The sequence below is a fragment of the Electrophorus electricus genome, chromosome 2 (genome assembly GCF_041902795.1).
Source record: "Electrophorus electricus isolate QZ-2024a chromosome 2, ASM4190279v1, whole genome shotgun sequence".
Classification (NCBI taxonomy): Eukaryota; Metazoa; Chordata; class Actinopteri; order Gymnotiformes; family Gymnotidae; genus Electrophorus; species Electrophorus electricus.
In genome coordinates this window covers 1,485,663-1,504,114 of record NC_137498.1, presented here as the reverse complement: position 1 = coordinate 1,504,114, position 18,452 = coordinate 1,485,663, and the positions used below count along the sequence as shown (strand labels likewise).

The window sequence follows — 18,452 nt, the reverse complement described above, 5'->3', positions numbered from 1 at the left end:
TGCGCCAGTCAAACCGTTGCCATAGTAACACTGTAGTAAAACACGACAGCCGTGGTTACATTTAATTGGGTCCGTCATGTGAAAGATTTGGTGTTACTTTATCCGTGATGCTCCTGCAGACAGCAGCATCCAGGTGTGGTTACCTCCACCAGGTGTGATAAACCTCCACCTTTAGAGATGAGTGAAAATGATGAGAAACTGGGAGAGTTATGGGAAGAGCTCTATTGCCCCATTACACCTGCTTTCTGTCTATATATGCAGTAGAAAAGGGTAGAAAATAGGTCTGAAATGCTGGGAAAATAGAGAGATTTGTGTATGCGCTCTATAAATGTGCAGCAAAAAAGATCTTTACATTCGGTCGCTTTCTCTCTCTCTCTCTGGTGTGTGTGTGTGTATGTGTGTGTGTGTGTGTGTGTGTGTGTGTGTGTGTGTGTGTGTGTGTGTGTGTGTGTGTGTGTGTTACAGAGGGCTTAAAGCAGTTTGGCCTGACCATCAGCACCTCGTTTAAAGGCTGTATGAGGAACGTGAAACTCACTAAAGCAGGAAAGGTCCTGGAGGTTCAGCTGAACAAAGCACTGGACCTCAAAGGAGTCCAGCCTCTCACCTGTCCCACTGTATAGTTACACACACACACATCACACACATCAGTGCACATACACAGACACACACACACACACACACACTCACACACACATTGACATATACACATACATAGACGCACACACGTATATAAAGTCTCACATATCTTGTTAATTCAATATCATATGTGATGTTCTGGTGACATGACTATGAATCGAAAAAAAGAATCAAATGAAGACCCTTACCAAAGATTCATTTTGAATGTCCTCGCTGATATCCATCACCACAGCAACAAAAGTGGCCCTCCTCTTCTGTTGGCTCAGTGGGCTAACCAGCAACAGGAAGAAGTGGTGTGTGTAAGCGGACTGTTGGAGAGACTCTGTCACCTTTAGGTCCGACTCCAGTCACGGATGGTACCATATACCGCCATCGCTGTTTCAAACATACGTCCATTCCTGGGTTGCAATTAGATTAATTAAATCATTACACACATTTAATGCACCCCTAAAATAAAATGTTTATTTAACCTTGACGTTTTGTGATCATTAGGTGGTTAACAAACTAATTCTGACATTTTTGCTTATCTGAAACACAAAGTCCTGTGGCTTTGACACCATGAACTCAAGCCAATTAAAAATAAATGACTAAATAAATAAGATGGCGTTTACACGTGTTGAAAGCTGCAAATGTCCAAGGTCAAATAGTACATCACACACATTTAAGGAAGAACATTTAAGTTTGCCAACCCTGATACCATTATCATGGCACACCAACCAGTCCCGATACCATTATCATGACACACAAACCAGTCTGCCATTCCGGAGCTGGGTAAGTGTTTCCTCTGTTACGTCACACCGGATACGTGTTTATGAACCCAATCCGGGCTCCCATCCAGTGTCTTAATGCTGTGATCATGTCACATGCCCGAAGACGCTCCCATTTCTCACCAAGGCATCGTTAGCAAAACAAAAATGGCAGTTGTGAGGTCTTGTTATTGTTTAGCAGTTGGCAAATAATATTTCCTTCTCCAGCTGGTTGCCACTGTTGGGCACCTGAACAAGACCCTTAACCCTCAATTACTCAAGTTGTACTCAGTCATGAATGTAAGTAGCTAAATGCCGTAAAATGGAAATTAACGTGGTTTGTACTAAATGTACTAAAATAACGCCCTGGGAACACCAAACTCCTCCCACAAACTTCCTCTCACTGCTCATAAGTACTCTCTATTGATGAAATGACGAACCTGTGATACAACAGGAAACTGGTCCTTTTTAATCAAGTTTTTTTCCTCTACCCATTTAAACCTATTATAAGGAAAAAGTATAACACAGCTTACTGCACTATTACCGTACTTAGTATTGGTGTTCACAGTGAGTTAAGGGCAGCTTTTTTTAAAGTGCAAAGGTGAAAAGAGAAATTAACAATGATTGTACTGACATGTAAATGAGTGCAGAAATGACGTACACCGTGTTCCGCCTGAAAACATTCACAGGCCCCGGCAGGCGGAAGTGAGCTGTGTAGAGTTTAGAGCAAAGTCCAGCCCTTCACTGAGCCGTTCACTGAGTGTTGAAACAAGCATGGAGTGGTTGAAGTAGGATGAAAACAGGAGACATGTGACCAGACTTAAGCGGGGAAGCCTGTTCTGGCAGGGGATCTGCCCGGCACCCCTGTGTAACTTTCTGTTGATCCCAGCTCAGAATCATTTTAGATTTATATACTTGGGAGCAGTTGAATGTTTCTTCCATAAATATCATGGATGTAACACCATTTAGCCAGAATTAAGATTAACTAGTGTAGCCATTCTGCTGATCTTAGCTCAAAATTATATTAATCATATAGGCTTATTCTAGCAATACAGACATACGTTTCATGCATGTATAATGCATTTACATGTCAGTTATAAAATACTGTAATAAAATGCTCTCAGTGTTGACTGAACTAAAAATAATCGATTAAAAATCATAAGCGCAACATTTAGTTGTATTCCGTAAATCATGGATTTCCACCAGCGCTGAATGAAATGTGAGCTTTGATAGCTGGGACGTCCGTCGTTTGCTGGGTGGTCGTCATTGGTTACGACCAATATTAGTAAGTTCATACCGAAACTGAAAGTGAACCCCAAGATGAAGAGCCTCATATTCGTCTGCTGTACAGGCCTGATAGCTTTCCCGTACGGCTGCAGTTCAGGTAAGACCGCGATTTACCCAAATATGTTCAATCAACCGTCTCGCCGTTTGTCCGTTTAAATAAATCCCTTCAGTGAACCACCTGCTACCCAAAGTTTGTGTCGAGCTCTGGGAGACTTCGGACTCTTATCAGGGCGACTTGTTTACATTCGGCCGTAAAAACCCGCCTACGCGTGACATTTGAATTTGGCGTTTAACGTGAAATTCAGGTCGCTGTCAGAAATACAGAACCGGAGGGTCTGAATGAACGTGGAGTGGCATTAAAGGGCATTAAAGGGCATTACCGCAGCCTCACGGACAGAACGAAATAACGCAGGAAGCTGCGCTGTAAATGCGCAGGGTAACAGAAGAAAATCGCCAGTTAAGATGGTGTCAGACTACTGTATAAATTTCATGGCATGGAAATAACTCATTTAATTAAATTTTGAACGGTCTAGAATCTCCATGATATAAAGAATGTGTACGCTTTGATTATATCTATTAAAAATTATTCTGACTCATGAAATTTCTAATAGTTAATATTTAGTATGATGTGGTGGAACAGGTGTTTTCGTGTCCCCACGCATAAGGTATACATTTTTACATGAATTCATAAATGATTTTGGGTGACTGTGGTTAAGAAATGTCCCATAGTTTCTGCACACGACTAGTTGTATTTCATTAGTGTAACTTTGTGCAACCTTTAATCACGGGTTTTGGTGCTGTAATTTAATTACTTCATTGCTGTTTTGTTTTTTGTATGTTTCTACTGTCTCTCTATGTCAATGATCAATAAGTCACTAAAATCTTAAAGAAAACTTTCAAATCTTAAAAATTCTGTTGAAATGATGGAAAATAAGATCTGAGTCTTCTCCCCATTTTCATTCAGTCTATTAAGAAATCAGCAAAGCAAGTCAGTCCGTTCAGTAGCTGTTAAAGTTCAAAGTTGAAGAACGGCCAGTCAGTACCTAACATCCAATATAATTACATTACATAGATACCACATGTTTACACAGATATAGCACCATTGTATCTAATGTTACACAAATACAGCATCGAATGTTTAGGTATAACTATATTGTTATATAACATTAACATATATCAGTGCCATGTCCATACATTATGTCCATACATTTTATACATTATCGTGATACACAAAGAGGCATAGTGCTTTATGAAAGTTTTGGCGTAGCTTCTTATATTTATATAATATATAATATTTATATAATGTATAATATTTTCAATTCAATTAAACTGATACCCCAGTTGTTAACTTCACACAATGTAGAAAATCTTTAATTTGTAGTCAATTTATCAAGTGTGGAATATTACTTGCCAGTTGCTAAAAGGTAAGAAAAATATGAAATCAAAACAACTTTTTTTAAGTATCTTACGGTGTAACACACAATGCATGACTGATTCCTAAAGACTGAGAAAGAACAAGAAAACACTTTAAGCGACTAGCTATCAAATCCTTATAGCATATGACGCGTATTTGGGGATGAGTGGGGAACCTGAAGACAGAAGGTTTAGCTCCATCTTAATCCCGAGTCTGACTTGTCATAGTCCTCTATCTTGAAGCGTTCACTGAACATGTAGGAATCACTGACAGAAAAACCTTCACTTCTTAAAATTAGCTACCTTTTTTTAAATATACTTTTATACACTTTTCCTTCATTTTTTTACATATTCCATCATGTCCAAATTATTAGCATTATGCAATTTGATATTCAATACTTATACCAGGTAGAGTTTGGTTCCATTATATTCAAACAAGGGACGTCTCTTTAAAAAAAATAAAAAGATCTCATATGCCCTCCTAATATTGATAACACTGTTTCTTGTACCACTTGGTACCCTTTTGCTAAAACAAACCAGAATAATCCACTTTGGTCCTGTTCAGCTCTCTGCGCTGTGTCTTCAGATACCCACAGAAACATGATAAATCTTCATGCTTTCAAACACACTGTTGTACGACTCTAAACTGATACAGAAGCCCTCAAAACACACTACACTGAGATCACAAGTCACCTTAGGAGAACACCGGATAATATTTTGATCACTACTTTAACTTTCTGAAACTCCGGTCCTCCTAGTCCATCCACATGAGCAGTAGTGTGGAGATTCCAATCCTCTTTGTCGAGGAGTAGCCCGTTCAGTGGTGTAGCATGGAGTTGTGGCTAGCTCTTTAGCTGAATAAGGCTAACTCACTTCACGCTAACAAACAATACAAACAACACATACGGTGGAGAGAAGGCTATACTTTCACGATAACAAACCGTTAGACTAGAAAGCAACAGGAAAAAAGTTACAGTTTGGGCCTGTATACTGCTTATATTAAGTCTAAAAATCTAAGTTCAGGGGAAACTATCTTATTCCTTGTACTGGGGAATTTCATTTCTTTATTGCTTTTCTCAACTATTTTATGTTTTCTGTGAATGTGCAGATCACAAATAATTCCCTGACATACAATTTTTGTCATTTTGTTTTGTTTCTTGCATAGCTATACTATAGCTGAATCACCCTACATATCATCTGTACAAAGGGTTCTTTATCACTCTGCCACATAAACACCAAAGCCAAACTCTGTAATCCCTCATCTCCTGTATCTGGGATCAGCTCTGTAATCCCTCATCTCCTCTATCTGGGATCAGATCTTATTTATTTACTTAAGATGCCCTCTAGTGTTGATTTGCAATAACACAGTTTCAGTCTACTTTAACATTTATTCCTTTTTGCATGGTTGAGAACTGTTTTGAAAAATGTAACTTTTTAAAATTACATTTTGTTGGCCATTGTAAGATTATATTCACTGAAACTGAGTCTGCGGGTTGTATTTCAGGGTCTATTTTAAACCTCTCTAGTCATTTGATTTTTGTGTTTGGGGTCAGCCAGAGGAGGATGGGCCCCATCTATGAGTCTTGGTTCCTCTCAGGGTTTCTTCCTCGTGCTCTAGGGAGTTTTTCCTTGCTTCCTTGGCTTGCTCACTGGGGGCATGGACTCAGACATGTGTAAAACTGCTTTGTGACAACAGCTGTTGTAAAAAGAGCTGTATAAATACATTTAACTTTACATTTGGCTTTGAAATTGGCTTCAAACATACAAAAACAGTTGCTTTTTATAGTGTTTAAGTATACCAAGTATAATGTGATCTTACATATGAGAGACATCTGTATCTTACCTGTAAATCTAAGACTTCACTGATAATGCCAAGACATTATTATGACTATTAGATTTCTTGTTTTAATTAAACACATTTGTGATATTCCTTACAGTCCTAAAGGCTACTCTGAATATGACAGACACCAGCTGGCCTTTTATATGTGTTTTGCTTTATGTAACTATATATTTTGTGGCTTGGATTTTGATTTTAGTTTCTTGTATTTAGCTTTTTTGAAATCAGTTATTTTCAGGGAGGTTTAGATCACTAATCATTCCCTCATATTCAGCAGATCATGATTGTTTCTTACAAAACTAAAACTCTCACTAAATGTGTAGTGTTTGAGTGGGTGCAGGTAATCCAGGGTCCAGTCCCGGTTCCATCTGAGGGTCTTTCACACTTCATTCCCCACCATGTTCCTTATCCTTCATTTTCCTATTGGACCTGTAATATGTCGGGTTTGTTTGACTGGGAGGAGATTAGCCTACATTAGCTCTGGCAGTGTTAGCTAGTTCACATACACACTGTGCTCACTGCTCAGTTAGCCTGGGTGTCACGGTTGCAGATATCACACCGAAGAAATATAGGTAGAGCCTTAGGTGTGGGGTTTATGTACAACGACTGTGGGAGCTGGAGGCAGTATGACATATGGTTGATGGGCTGAACACCTTTGAAGGACCTGATGTACCTAGAGGGCTTGTTTTCCATTAAAACGGGGACACACCCAGAGAGAAGGGACGGAGGACACCATGCTCGCAGGAACAAGCCCAGAAAACACACGTCCCCATACAAACCGGTGTAGCCTTTATCTATGGTAACCTGTCACTTTGTATAGATCAGGATACTTCTTGCTTTGTTAAGTTGCTGGTTGCTGTTTTGCAGTGGAGAGATTTATAACACCTTTTTCGTAGAGTTTTTGTTGTATCCGTTGTCTGGCCGTCTTCATCAGTGATGTAGGCTAAATGTGGCCACACTTGGCTCCTTGAGACCGTCTTTCATTGTTGTTGTAGCCATGCTAGCTAGCGAGCTAGCGAGCTTCCCGCCTTCTCGCTGCTCGCGACAGCTGGAGTGTCACCCGTCCGAGTCAAATTAGCACGCGCAGTTTGATTCACATGTCCAGAATACTGATTCGGTTCCTCATGTTATGTTCAGTACTGAAAGCATCGAATGTTACGGAATCGACTCGTTTGCAACACTGTGGTATTGAAAAAGCACCGAACTTTCGATGCCTCCTGCAGCTCTAGTGAGGGGAGTGTGGAGGGGTAAAGTGTGAACTCTGTGGTGAGAGGAGTGAAATAAAATATTGAATAAAATAAAAAACTTAATATGACAAGTGATAGCTTTTGAGGGTAATTAAATTAAATATCATTTCATGGATTTATTGCTGCTCATATCATTTATACATTGTACAATTGTTCAGTCCTACCTGTACGTGTGTTTTTAATTTATAATTAAAGTTGATTCGTCAGTCCCCCTCAGTTCCTCTGGACTGGGTTTTTAAATAGTGTTGTGCTCAGTAACAAAATCGGCATAAACGTAAAACATTTTCACTAGTAACAGCTGTAATGTAATGAAATTATTAGATTAAACGTAGCAGAGTAAAGGCTGTTATCCAGAGTGCCTCGATGTCTCCCTCTACTGGTCACTGAGAGACATTGTCACATGAGAACGAAAGTGATAGAAGCGCTCTCGCTCCCAAAACACACAGAATATCTGCTTGCTCTCAGACTTTGCTTAGGTAAGTTTACATTTTTATGATTTAAACATAAATATGGATAAAAATGCTACATGATTGTAAATTAGGCTTTAGTATTTGTTTTTGTATGAGTACTTCTTCCTGTCTTAAGTTTAGGTGTCATAGTTTACTAGTAGCAAATTGATGGCCTTCATTTCCTCATAAAACACGATCTTTTACCTTAAAGAGTCCAAAATGCGGGGAGTCCCCCCTCCTGAAGAGACAAACACGGCAGCGTCTAATGAAATTCTAGTCATATTTGTACATCGTACGTTATTAAATCTCTGAACGTGAGAAGTCGCTGTAAAGTGTTTTACTATCAGGACTATATCAGGTTCTTACTGAACAGCCACATCAACGACGCTATGACTGAGAGGTTAGAGGAACTGATGATTCATATCTAGAGATCCAAGGAGAAGACTGGAATTAAAACCAGGAAAATTAATTTTGCAATTGATTTGAAACGAACCATTTAAACAGTGCTACAGAGGGTGTTTATACCCAACCTCAATATGCACTTTACACAACAGAGAGAAAATTACAAATTAATAGAACAAAGATAGTGTTCATAGTCTTAGGTTTTAGAAATAAAACTAAAGTAATAGACATTAAGTGGCACTTGTGATAATGGTGAGTAAATGGCACCTTATGAAAAGTTCAATGAAAAATGAAATGTACCATTTCACCTTACACCTACCAGTCAGTCAGGCAATACGGGTTTCCAAAGTCTGTGTCAGCAATAGTCCCTTCTAGTCACTAGAGGTCCTCCTAGCCTGAACACTGGCCTGGTTACCATGGTTTCTGTCACTGAGCTAACCTGTTCCTGCTTTCACTCATCAATCTTAAACTCTCCCGTCTGTTCAGTTAGTGTGGAGTTTTACCATATATTGTAGTCAGCATACCAAGCTGCAGTCATTGCCTGCTTACTTGCTTGCTGGTTTACATGTTTGACTCTCATCACGAGGGTATTGGGTTTGAGTCAACTCGTTTGCTACACTGTAGTATTGAAAAAGCACTGAACTTTCGATGCCTCCTGCAACTCTAGTGAGGGGAGTGTGGAGAGGAGAGGAATAAAATATTAAATTGAATATTATTGAATAAAATAAACTTAATAGGACAAGTGATTTAATAACTTTTAAGTGTAATGAAATTAAATATCATTTCTTGTGTTTATTGCTGATCATATTGTTTATACATTGCACATATGTTCAGTCCTACCTTACACCTTGACCAAGTTCTACTGTTCACGTGTGTATTTATGTCCTTTCATTTAGATAGACTTATAATTAAAGTTAATTCATGAGTGCCCCTCAGTCCCTCTGGTCTGGGTTTCCATATGATGTTGAACACAGTAACACAGTGAAAAAACATTTGCATTCTTAACAGCTGTAATGTAATGAAATTATTATATTAAGATGTTCATGTAAACGTACCAGAGTAAAGGCTGTTATCCAGAGTGTCTCGATGTCTCCCTCTACTGGTCGCTGAGAGACATTGTCACATGAGAACGAAAGTGATAGAAGCGCTGTCGCTCTCTTAGCACACAGAATACCTGCTTGCTCTCTAACTTTATTTAGGTGTAACGGAGTTAAAATAGACAAAAAGAATACATCTGTCTAGGTGAATTCATACAATATTGTTTGTAGAAATGAATGTTGTTTGTTTTTTCAGTATCTACATGGGTTAATATTATATTGCAGAAGCATATACGTTAGTGTATCAAGTTAAACTACAATTCCCTGTTCACAACTGCAGCTGCACCTGAACTTTCGTGTTTTGATTCCTTTGAACCCTCATGTGATCTTTACTGAGTACCGCAGGGTTCTACTGAAGGCAAGTCGAGAAGGAGAGAGCTCTGTCATTGTGGTTCTTTAGGAAAATATACAATATACAATAATATAGATTAAAATATACAATAATATATATTGGAAATATACAATAATATATATTGTGAATAAGAAGCACAATATTGTTCCCTTACATAATTGTTGTCTTATTAGTGAGCATTATTATATTATATATATATATATATATATATATATATATATATATATATATATATATATATCTATTTATTTATCTATTTATTTATTTATTTATTTTATATATTTTTTTACTTTAGCGTTTTTTTCTTTGACAAGAGTCTCTCTTTCTCTCTCTCTCACACACACACACACACACACACACACACACACACACACACACACACTCACACACACACAAAGTGTCTCTAATTGATCAGTTATGCCTTGTGGGGAAATGAGTCCGAATACATGAAAACATTTTTCTTTCCTTATTTAGAGTTTTTCGAGCAGTTGCAGCAGTAACCTAAAAAAGGACCATTTATGTGTATACAGGCTGATAATAAAGACAATCCAATAAGGGAAACCAGATAAGAGTGCTGAGTCATTTGAGTTTGGAGTCTGGACCACAAGCACACGCGGACACACGCACATGTCACGTATAGCACAAAGTACAGAGTCTTCTGATTCTGTTCAACAGGAGTAATGTTAGTTAGACGTGTATAGAAATGAAACATATAAAGACTTAAACATTTAAAAATATTCTGAGGTTTCTGGTCATCATGTCCTGTCAAAGGGGCCATCAGGGCATTTTTGTGATAATATAATGAGAGATTGTTTCAGACTTAATCTGCTGCAGGAGTTGATCAGGAATTCTGACATTAACAGTTTGGGTTAAAATTGTGTTTGTCTATTTGTTTACGTTTTGTAGGTTGGTGAAGTCCGGCTGGTTCTGTCTGAGGGCTTCATTCTGAACATCATCCATCCAAACTGATTCATGGCAGCAAAGGAAATCCAGAGAGCAGCAGGGGAGAGTGATGACAGTGATAAAAGCATGGATGGACAACGTCTTGACCTCTCTGCTGAGGAGATGTTAGTGGAACTGATGGTTCATATCTAGATATCCACTGAGAAAGTGGAAAATTAGAATCAAAGCAGGAAAATTCATTTAGAAATTTTGGAAAATGCCTGATGATTTACACAACATCTTAATACGAAATGAACCATTTAAACAGTACTACAGAGAGTGTTTATACCCAACCTCAATAACCACTTTAAACAGCAGAAAAATGTATAATTAATATAACAAAGATACAGATTATTTTTAGGGTTTAGGGTTCTAAATGAATAAAATGAAGGAGAAAGATGTTAGACTGAATTTGTGATAATGGTGAATAAATGGTGCCTTCCAGAATGGAAAATTCAATGAAAATGGAATGTAGCAATTTTTTTTCATGCCTGATTCTGCCAGTCAGACAATCCTGGTTTACAAATGGAACTTTTTTCAGTTTGACACTTGAGCTATAAGCCTAATGCAGATAAATAATTGAAGCTTTACCCTCCTGTTAGCAGGGACCCCACCTGCCTAACGATGGGTATGAAGGGAACTCAGGGAGAACCTTCACTGAGGATGTTTACTACCAGTTTAATGATCTGATCATCCAGTGTTATTCAGTGTGGATCTGTGTTCTAATGGAAGAACAGTAAAAGAGTGTTATAGCAGGAGGGTGTTAGAACATGCTGGGTATTAAAGCAGGAGTCTCACAGCTGTTTTAAACACACGTGTCTGGTGTCTTTTGACTGTCCATCAGTGTCCTCAGCACACCCTTCACACACAACTGCATGCAGTTTGTACAAGTGCTAACTGCTGGTAGAAGCTTCCCTTAGAAAACTACATTACCCACAAACCTCCAGTGCAAAACTAAAGAAGGAATGATATTGTTTTCTGTGCAGGAAAATGGCAGAGGTCAGACTTTCAGAAGATCAGCACCAGTTCAGCTGTCCAGTCTGTCTGGATCTACTGAAGGATCCAGTGGCTATTCCCTGTGGACACAGTTTCTGTATGGTGTGTATTAATGACTGCTGGTATCAGGATGATCAGAGGGGAGTCTACAGCTGCCCTCAGTGCAGAGAGACTTTCACTCCAAGACCTGTTCTACGCAGAAACTACATGCTGGTTGAAGTGGTGGAGAAACTGAAGAAGACAGAATTCCAAGCTGCTTCTCCTGTTCACTGTTACGCTGGACCTGGAGATGTAGAGTGTGATTCCTGCACTGGGAGAAAACACAAAGCCATCAAGTCCTGTTTGGTGTGTCTGGCCTCCTTCTGTGAAACTCATATCAGACCTCACTATCAGTCTTCTGCCTTTAAGAAACACACGCTGGTTAAAGCCTCCTCAAGACTACAAGAGAAGATCTGCTCTGAACATGATAAACTGACTGAGATCTTCTGTTGTACTGATCAAAGTTTCATTTGTTATTTGTGTATGATGGATGAACACAAAGGTCATGATACAGTGTCAGTTGCAGCAGAAAGAAATAAGAAACAGGTGAGAACAAGAAATCTTATAGAAACAGTTCATGATAATTCTATTTCCTGTGTAGAATTACTTGCATTTCTTCATTAAAGAAGCTAATTGTTCATTTCAGTTGTTATTGTTATAGGAAATATTTGGAAATTGCTTATTAAAATTGAGGGTTTTTTAAACAAGGTAATGGCAAATAAAATGTGTGAAAAATAAAATATATGAAAATTACAATTTAAATTGAGATTACTGTGGTAAACATAGTGGTGAATTCAATTGTTTTTACTAGACTTTAGTACAGTACAGGTTGGTCAGTGAACATTAGAACAGCCAACACCCATCCTGATGCTTTTATACCTCCAGTGTAACACATGACTGTCTCTAATCTCTGTGGAAAAAGAGTGAACTTTATCTCCTTACCTGACATTAATGTTCAACCTCATAGCTCATCATTTACAAACAGCTGAACATACTGTATTCACCCCCAGACTGAGCTACATGAGGAGCAGAGGAAACACCAGCAGAGAATCCAGGAGAAAGAGAATAAGGTCCAGGAGCTGAAGCAGGCTGTGGATACTCTTAAGGTGAGTACTGAGCAGAGAGCTGCTGGAGCAGCTATTTCAGAGCCTCTCCTCCAGTCAGCCAGTGAGGAGACCAGTGTTGGGACACTTTGGGATCCTACACAACCACAATGTGCACTGTAAGTCATCCAAGATCACAGTGAGAGAGTGGATAATGGTTCAGCTTTAAATGGACCTCCATCTTGTCTGTGTGTCTCCTAACAGCGCTCTGCACAGACAGCAGTGGAGGACAGTGAGAGGATCTTTACTGAGCTGATCCGCTCCATTAAGAAAAAACACTGTGAGGTGAGAGAGCTGATCAGGGATCAGGAGAAGACTGGACTGAGTCAAGCTGAAGGACTGCTGGATCAACTGGAGCAGGAGATTGCTGATCTTAAGAAGAGAGACACTGAGCTGGAGCAGCTCTCCCACACAGAGGATCACATCCATTTCCTCCAGGTAACAAACTCTGTCTCAGCTACAGAGGAACCTGCTCCTCATTAAGTTTCTATAATGACTCTTCACAAATGTTTGTTAAGGCAAACTGTGTCTCTTCTGGATCTGTGGACTCATACATCATCTCTGTCCATCAACATCCCTCATTTGATGGAGTGAAGAAATCTCTCTCTGATCTGAAGGAGCAAATAGAGACATTCTGCAAAGAGGAATTCAGCAAAATCTCTCCACATGGTAATAGGAGCAACAGAATGTGGTGTCAGAAGTGGGATGGTGCTGTAGAGACCATCAGGAGTGTGTTCATGGTTAAGAACCCACCCTCTGCTGTTAGGGGGATGGTATAATGCCCAGTGTGTGAACCCTGGTGAGGGACAGGGGCGTGACCCTGGATGATGAAGGGCATGAGTGTTTAGGACCCATGGAAGGGGTGTAGTGGAGGTGTGCTCTCCTCAATGGGGAAGGCAGTGTGGTGACAGAGACCATCACCCCCTGAAGGAGAGAGGCTGATGTGATGGGGATTGTCACTTCAGGCAGGTTAAACAGCCATAATCTGTAATCTATAAAATATAAACTGGCAGCAATAATCACACACATTTGTGTGATAATAGTTTGAAACTGATTCTTCTATTAAATAAACAACAACAAACCCCATTAAACCTCACCAATATATAGAAACAAACAGGAGAGAGAATGAAGATTTGTGTAGGGTGTGGGGTTGTTTTGTTTGTGTGTGTGTGTGTGTGTGTGTGTGTGTGTGTGTGTGTGTGTGTGTGTGTGTGCACGTGTGTGAAAAACCAAATATACCACTGGGCTTTCGGATAGTACATTTATAAAGTATAAAAAACAAAATATAGATCATTTTATTTTCACATAGTAATTAAACGTTTAGGAATATAACTGACTGTGTCTGTAACCTACTTAACCTACTGTAACCAGTCATGAAATTAATAACACACACACACACACACACACACACACACACATGGCGGGGGGGGGGGGGGGGGGATTGAGGGAAAGAAGAGAGAATAACTGAGACACAAATGAAGACAAATAATCTTTCTGAATAAACTGACTGAACTTTGCCAAAGTCCGTTATTCACAGTAAGATTCAGGAATGTTTTGTTTTTAAATAAATAATCCACATATAATCCCACTGTTAGTCTGATCAGGTTCTAAATGGAGCATTTGGGCCTCATTCATTCTGTTGGATATTTTGATTCTGTTTCTCCACAGCTGCAGCAGTTCAGATGTTACCACCAGAGCCAAAGACCAGAGAAGATTTCCTGAAATGTAACACACACACACACACACACACACACACACACACACACACACACACACACACACACACACACACAAACACAGAAAGAGAAACACATTTAGCTGATTTCAGTATGAATCTGCTGTTGCTACCATAGTAACTAGCACAGTATAATCTTTAAATATTTCATACGGAAATGTATGAAAACAGTAACCAACAGACAAATGTATCTTTACTGAAATTAATATAAATTAATACATTTTGTAAATTAAACCTAAAATGCTCTTTTTTAGATTTCTGTCAGCTGACTCTGGATCCCAACACAGCACACCGTCGCCTCATTCTGTCTGAGAGGAACAGAGTGGTGACAAACAGTAAGAGAGTCCAGCCATACTCTGATCATCGAGAGAGATTTAACTACTGGACTCAGGTGTTGTGTAAGGAGAGTGTGTGTGGACGCTGTTACTGGGAGGTTGAGTGGAGCAGTGTGGGATGGGTGTTCATATCAGTCTCATATAAAGATATCAGCAGGAAAGGACGGGGTAATGAGTGTGTGTTTGGACACAACACTCAGTCCTGGAGTCTGGTGTGTTCTTCTAATCTCTCTTTCTGGCACAACAACATTGAGACTGAGATCTCAGATCCACCGTCCTCCAGAATAGGAGTGTATGTGGATCACAGTGCAGGAACTCTGTCCTTCTACAGAGTCTCTGACACAATGACCCTCCTACACACAGTCCACACCACATTCACTCAGCCTCTCTATGCTGAGTTCTGGGTCTATGGAGGATCAACTGTGAGGTTATGTGATATAAAATAATGTTTTGATATTTTACTATTCTAAGTAAGTTGATTTAATTAGGAGTCAGATCAGTTTTAGTCTGTATCTACAGTACATACAATAGTCTTTCACACCACATTTACTCAGTCCCTCTATGCTGGTTCAGAGTGGGTCATTGGTTTTTTGTTAGTGATAGCTCATGTGTGAGATTATGTGATCCATAATAATGTGTCTGTGCTACATTATGGTCAGTCATGAGAAGATGAGAAATCCATGCACACTATAACATTGGTCCTACATGATATTGTTAATTTATCCATCTTAGCCTCTCTGATCTTGGTTAGGACTCTTGAATCATCAGTTTCACTGTTGGACACAATAACAAAACACACAGAAAGAGGCCCATGAGTTTATTATGGTCAATTACTGTCACTTTTTTAAAATTAAAAAACATGTACTTATAACTTGATTCCTAGATGATTTTAGGATAAATTTTGCTTCATGAGTCTTAAAATAATCAGAGGTTTCCAGAGAAACAAGATGTTTCAGACAGGTCTTTCATCAGCTGTGCAAGCAAATTGTTTCTGGAGGTCAAAGAGGTGAAATCATCTTTTTTGTGATGATTAGATCATAAATCATATTGTGGATTATTTCTGAAATAAATTCCATATAATACATGAGCCCATGTCACATCTACACAGGGTCCCATTAAACTTAGAATTATGTATCCGGGATAAATTGGATTTCTGTATTTTCTACTGTAAAACTGTATCAGATTGTTTATGTGTTATATTTTAATCAGTGAATTCTCTTCTCCTCTCCATCTGTGGAAAGCAGAAGTCCAAGTAACCAGATGAATGTCAGTGTACTGTATGAAGGTCCCGTAGTAGATAAACCAGCAGTATCAGGCTCTTAATCTGCATTAGCAAAGAAATCCCAGAACAACAAAACAGGGTCACTACAACAAACAGGCAGTGGAATAAACCACTCACCATTCACTTAGAGTGTTAGGGTCTGAAGTTGTATGTTTGTGGGTTTGTCCAGCCTATGTTAATCATTTATCCAAGTGTCTTCATGTTCACTATAACTGTTACGTGTGAGTGCCACCCTTGTCTATATGTTTGTGTCATTAAATGTTTCACAACGCTGAGACAGTCTGTGCATCCTGCTCCACGCCCTGCAGCACTCGGGCACCATTACAGATTCACTTTATAAAGGGATGTAAAAGTATTAAACATGTAGCAGGTATCATGGGCAATCTTTTGTAAACTTATTACTACAAAACTATACCTAAAGAAACAAAGAATAGGAGAATGAACTTCTTACTATTATAATTATTGGTGCAAAATTACATTATCAGTTGAGAAATACATTTTACTGTTTTCATCGCACTCCATGCATCTTATAAGACATTGCATCCTCCTTTTTGGCAAGAAATACAACGCAATACATGTAGTGGATTCGGAAAGAATTCACACAAATTCACTTTTAGCACATTTAATTATGATTTAGATTTAATTTGAAATAGGGAAATTTGCCATTGATCAGAGTTATGAATCCTTTCTGAATCCACTGTACATATTTGATCAGTGACACTGAATTTGTTGTGCTTGTTCTATTCTCAAGCATTGAATGTTACAGAATCGACTCATTTGCTACATTGTATAATTGAAAAAGCACCAAACTTTCGATGCCTCCTGCAGCTCTAGTGAGGGGAGTGTGGAGGGGAGAGGAATAAAATATTAAATTGAATATTATTGAATAAAATAAACTTAATATGACAAGTGATTTAATAACTTTTAAGGGTAATGAAATTAAATATCGTTTCTTGTATTTATTGCTGATCATATTGTTTAGACATTGTACATGTGTTCAGTCCTACCTTACACCTTGAACTAGTTCTACTGTACATGTGTGTATTTGTGTATTTTGATTTAGTTAAACTGTATATGTGTGTTTTTAATTTATAATTAAAGTTGATTCATCAGTCCCCCTCAGTTCCTCTAGTCTGGCTTTTGAAATGTTGTGCTCAGTAACAAAATCGGCATAAACGTAAAACATTTTCATTAGTAACAGCTGTAATGTAAAGAAATTATTAGATTAAACGTAGCAGAGTAAAGGCTGTTATCCAGAGTGCCTCGATGTCTCCCTCTACTGGTCACTGATAGACATTGTCACATGAGAACGAAAGCGATAGAAGCGCTCTCGCTCTCAAAACACGCAGAATACCTGCTTGCTCTCAGACTTTGCTTAGGTGAGTGTGGTGGAAAGTGAGAGCTCATCGAACACAGACAACTTTATGCATTGAGTAGTAAGAATTTATTGAGTTCTGTTCACACAGCGGTGTGCCATTCCCACTTGAGATGCGCTTTGGTAGGCCCCACTTAGGGATGATTTCGCTTAGGAACATTTTGGCTACCGTTTGTGCAGCTTGCTTGGTAGTGGGAAATGCTTCCACCCATTTACTGAACATGCACACACACACACACACACCAGCATATACTTCTTTCCTTCTGCTTGAGTTAGTTCAACAAAATCAACCTTCCGATGTTGAAACGGTTCGGGTGCTGGGGGATGGCTACTCAGTTCTGTGTAGCAGTTCGCTTTGAGGAGTGTTGAGCGCAAACAAGACAGCTGGAGCAAAAGTTTTGAGTAAGTGTTGCAAGTCCGGGCGCAAACCAGTGCTTTACTATGCTGTCCACAACTCCCCCTTTGCTGATATGGCTACGCCCATGAGCAACTCTAATCAGGCCCAGCATGTGTGATTTAGGTAGGCAAGGTTTGCCTGTCGGTGTGTGTGTCCAAACACCATCACGCACCCTGCAGTCTAGTTGTTTCTACTTGGTGTGTTCAGTGACAGTGGCCCCTGACAGTGGCTCTCTTGTAATGTGGCTTGTGGGGTAGCAGCTGTTTCCTTTACTACTTGCACAGTGGTTTGGGTTGCGGTTGCCTTCGCCACTCTGTCTGCCAAATTATTCCCCTTGCTAATTTGGTCTTCTGTGGTTTTGTGAGCTGCACATTTCTCTACTGCAGTTGTTCTTGGTAGCAAAATGGCTTCTAGCAGTGTATTGACAAGATGGTGAAATATTTGCCTGAGCTTGTCAGGAATTGCCTATGTTTCCATATGGCTCCAAAATCATGGACTACCCCCCAGGCATATCTGGAATCAGTATAGATGTTAACCGTTTTGTCTGCAGCTAGTTTGCTTGCTTCCGTCAGTGCCACTAGCTCTGCAGTTTGCGCTGAATAGGAAGATGGTAATACTTCTGTTTTGAGTATTTCGTGGTCTGTTACTACAGCATATGCTGCCCTATTAACTCCTGTGTCATTCCTGCTTGCTGACCCATCCACGTAGAGGCATAGGTCTGGGTTACTTATGGCTTCTTCAAAGAGATCAACCCGTGGCATACATACTTAAGCTAAGACTGC

The 18,452-nt window shown here is 39.3% G+C and overlaps 2 protein-coding genes and 1 long non-coding RNA gene across 5 annotated transcripts in view; 2 read left to right on the top strand and 1 right to left on the bottom strand.

Moving 5' to 3' along the window:
* LOC113590314 (laminin subunit alpha-2-like) overlaps nucleotides 1–1,111 on the top strand; it is a 123,786-nt gene extending 122,675 nt beyond the window's left edge. Inside the window, 1 exon segment of the mRNA XM_081694875.1 lies at nucleotides 466–1,111. Coding sequence (XP_081551001.1) covers nucleotides 466–620 — 155 coding nt within the window. The 3' untranslated portion in view covers nucleotides 621–1,111.
* Nucleotides 708–2,819, bottom strand: LOC145643779 (uncharacterized). Its single transcript, XR_014116078.1, has 2 exons — nucleotides 2,680–2,819; nucleotides 708–2,138 (listed from the first exon to the last, which is right to left on the bottom strand). It is a non-coding gene; the product is annotated as an uncharacterized LOC145643779 (long non-coding RNA).
* On the top strand, nucleotides 2,163–17,013 carry LOC113569185 (tripartite motif-containing protein 16-like protein). Of its 3 annotated transcripts, none has more exons than XM_035529002.2 (8): nucleotides 2,163–2,766; nucleotides 10,373–10,533; nucleotides 11,395–11,989; nucleotides 12,454–12,549; nucleotides 12,751–12,984; nucleotides 13,065–13,215; nucleotides 14,215–14,271; nucleotides 14,536–17,013. In XM_035529002.2, exons 2-8 carry the CDS (start codon nucleotides 10,439–10,441, stop codon nucleotides 15,060–15,062), a joined length of 1,755 nt encoding a protein of 584 aa, XP_035384895.1. In that variant the 5' UTR covers nucleotides 2,163–2,766; nucleotides 10,373–10,438; the 3' UTR covers nucleotides 15,063–17,013. The 3 variants fall into 3 exon arrangements, with proteins under 3 accessions (XP_035384895.1, XP_081551172.1, XP_081551181.1); XM_081695046.1 differs by lacking the exon at nucleotides 2,163–2,766 and adding an exon at nucleotides 7,441–7,642; XM_081695055.1 differs by lacking the exons at nucleotides 2,163–2,766; nucleotides 13,065–13,215 and adding an exon at nucleotides 7,448–7,642 and having other exon boundaries at nucleotides 14,536–14,675.
* The last annotated feature ends 1,439 nt before the right edge of the window (nucleotides 17,014–18,452 follow it).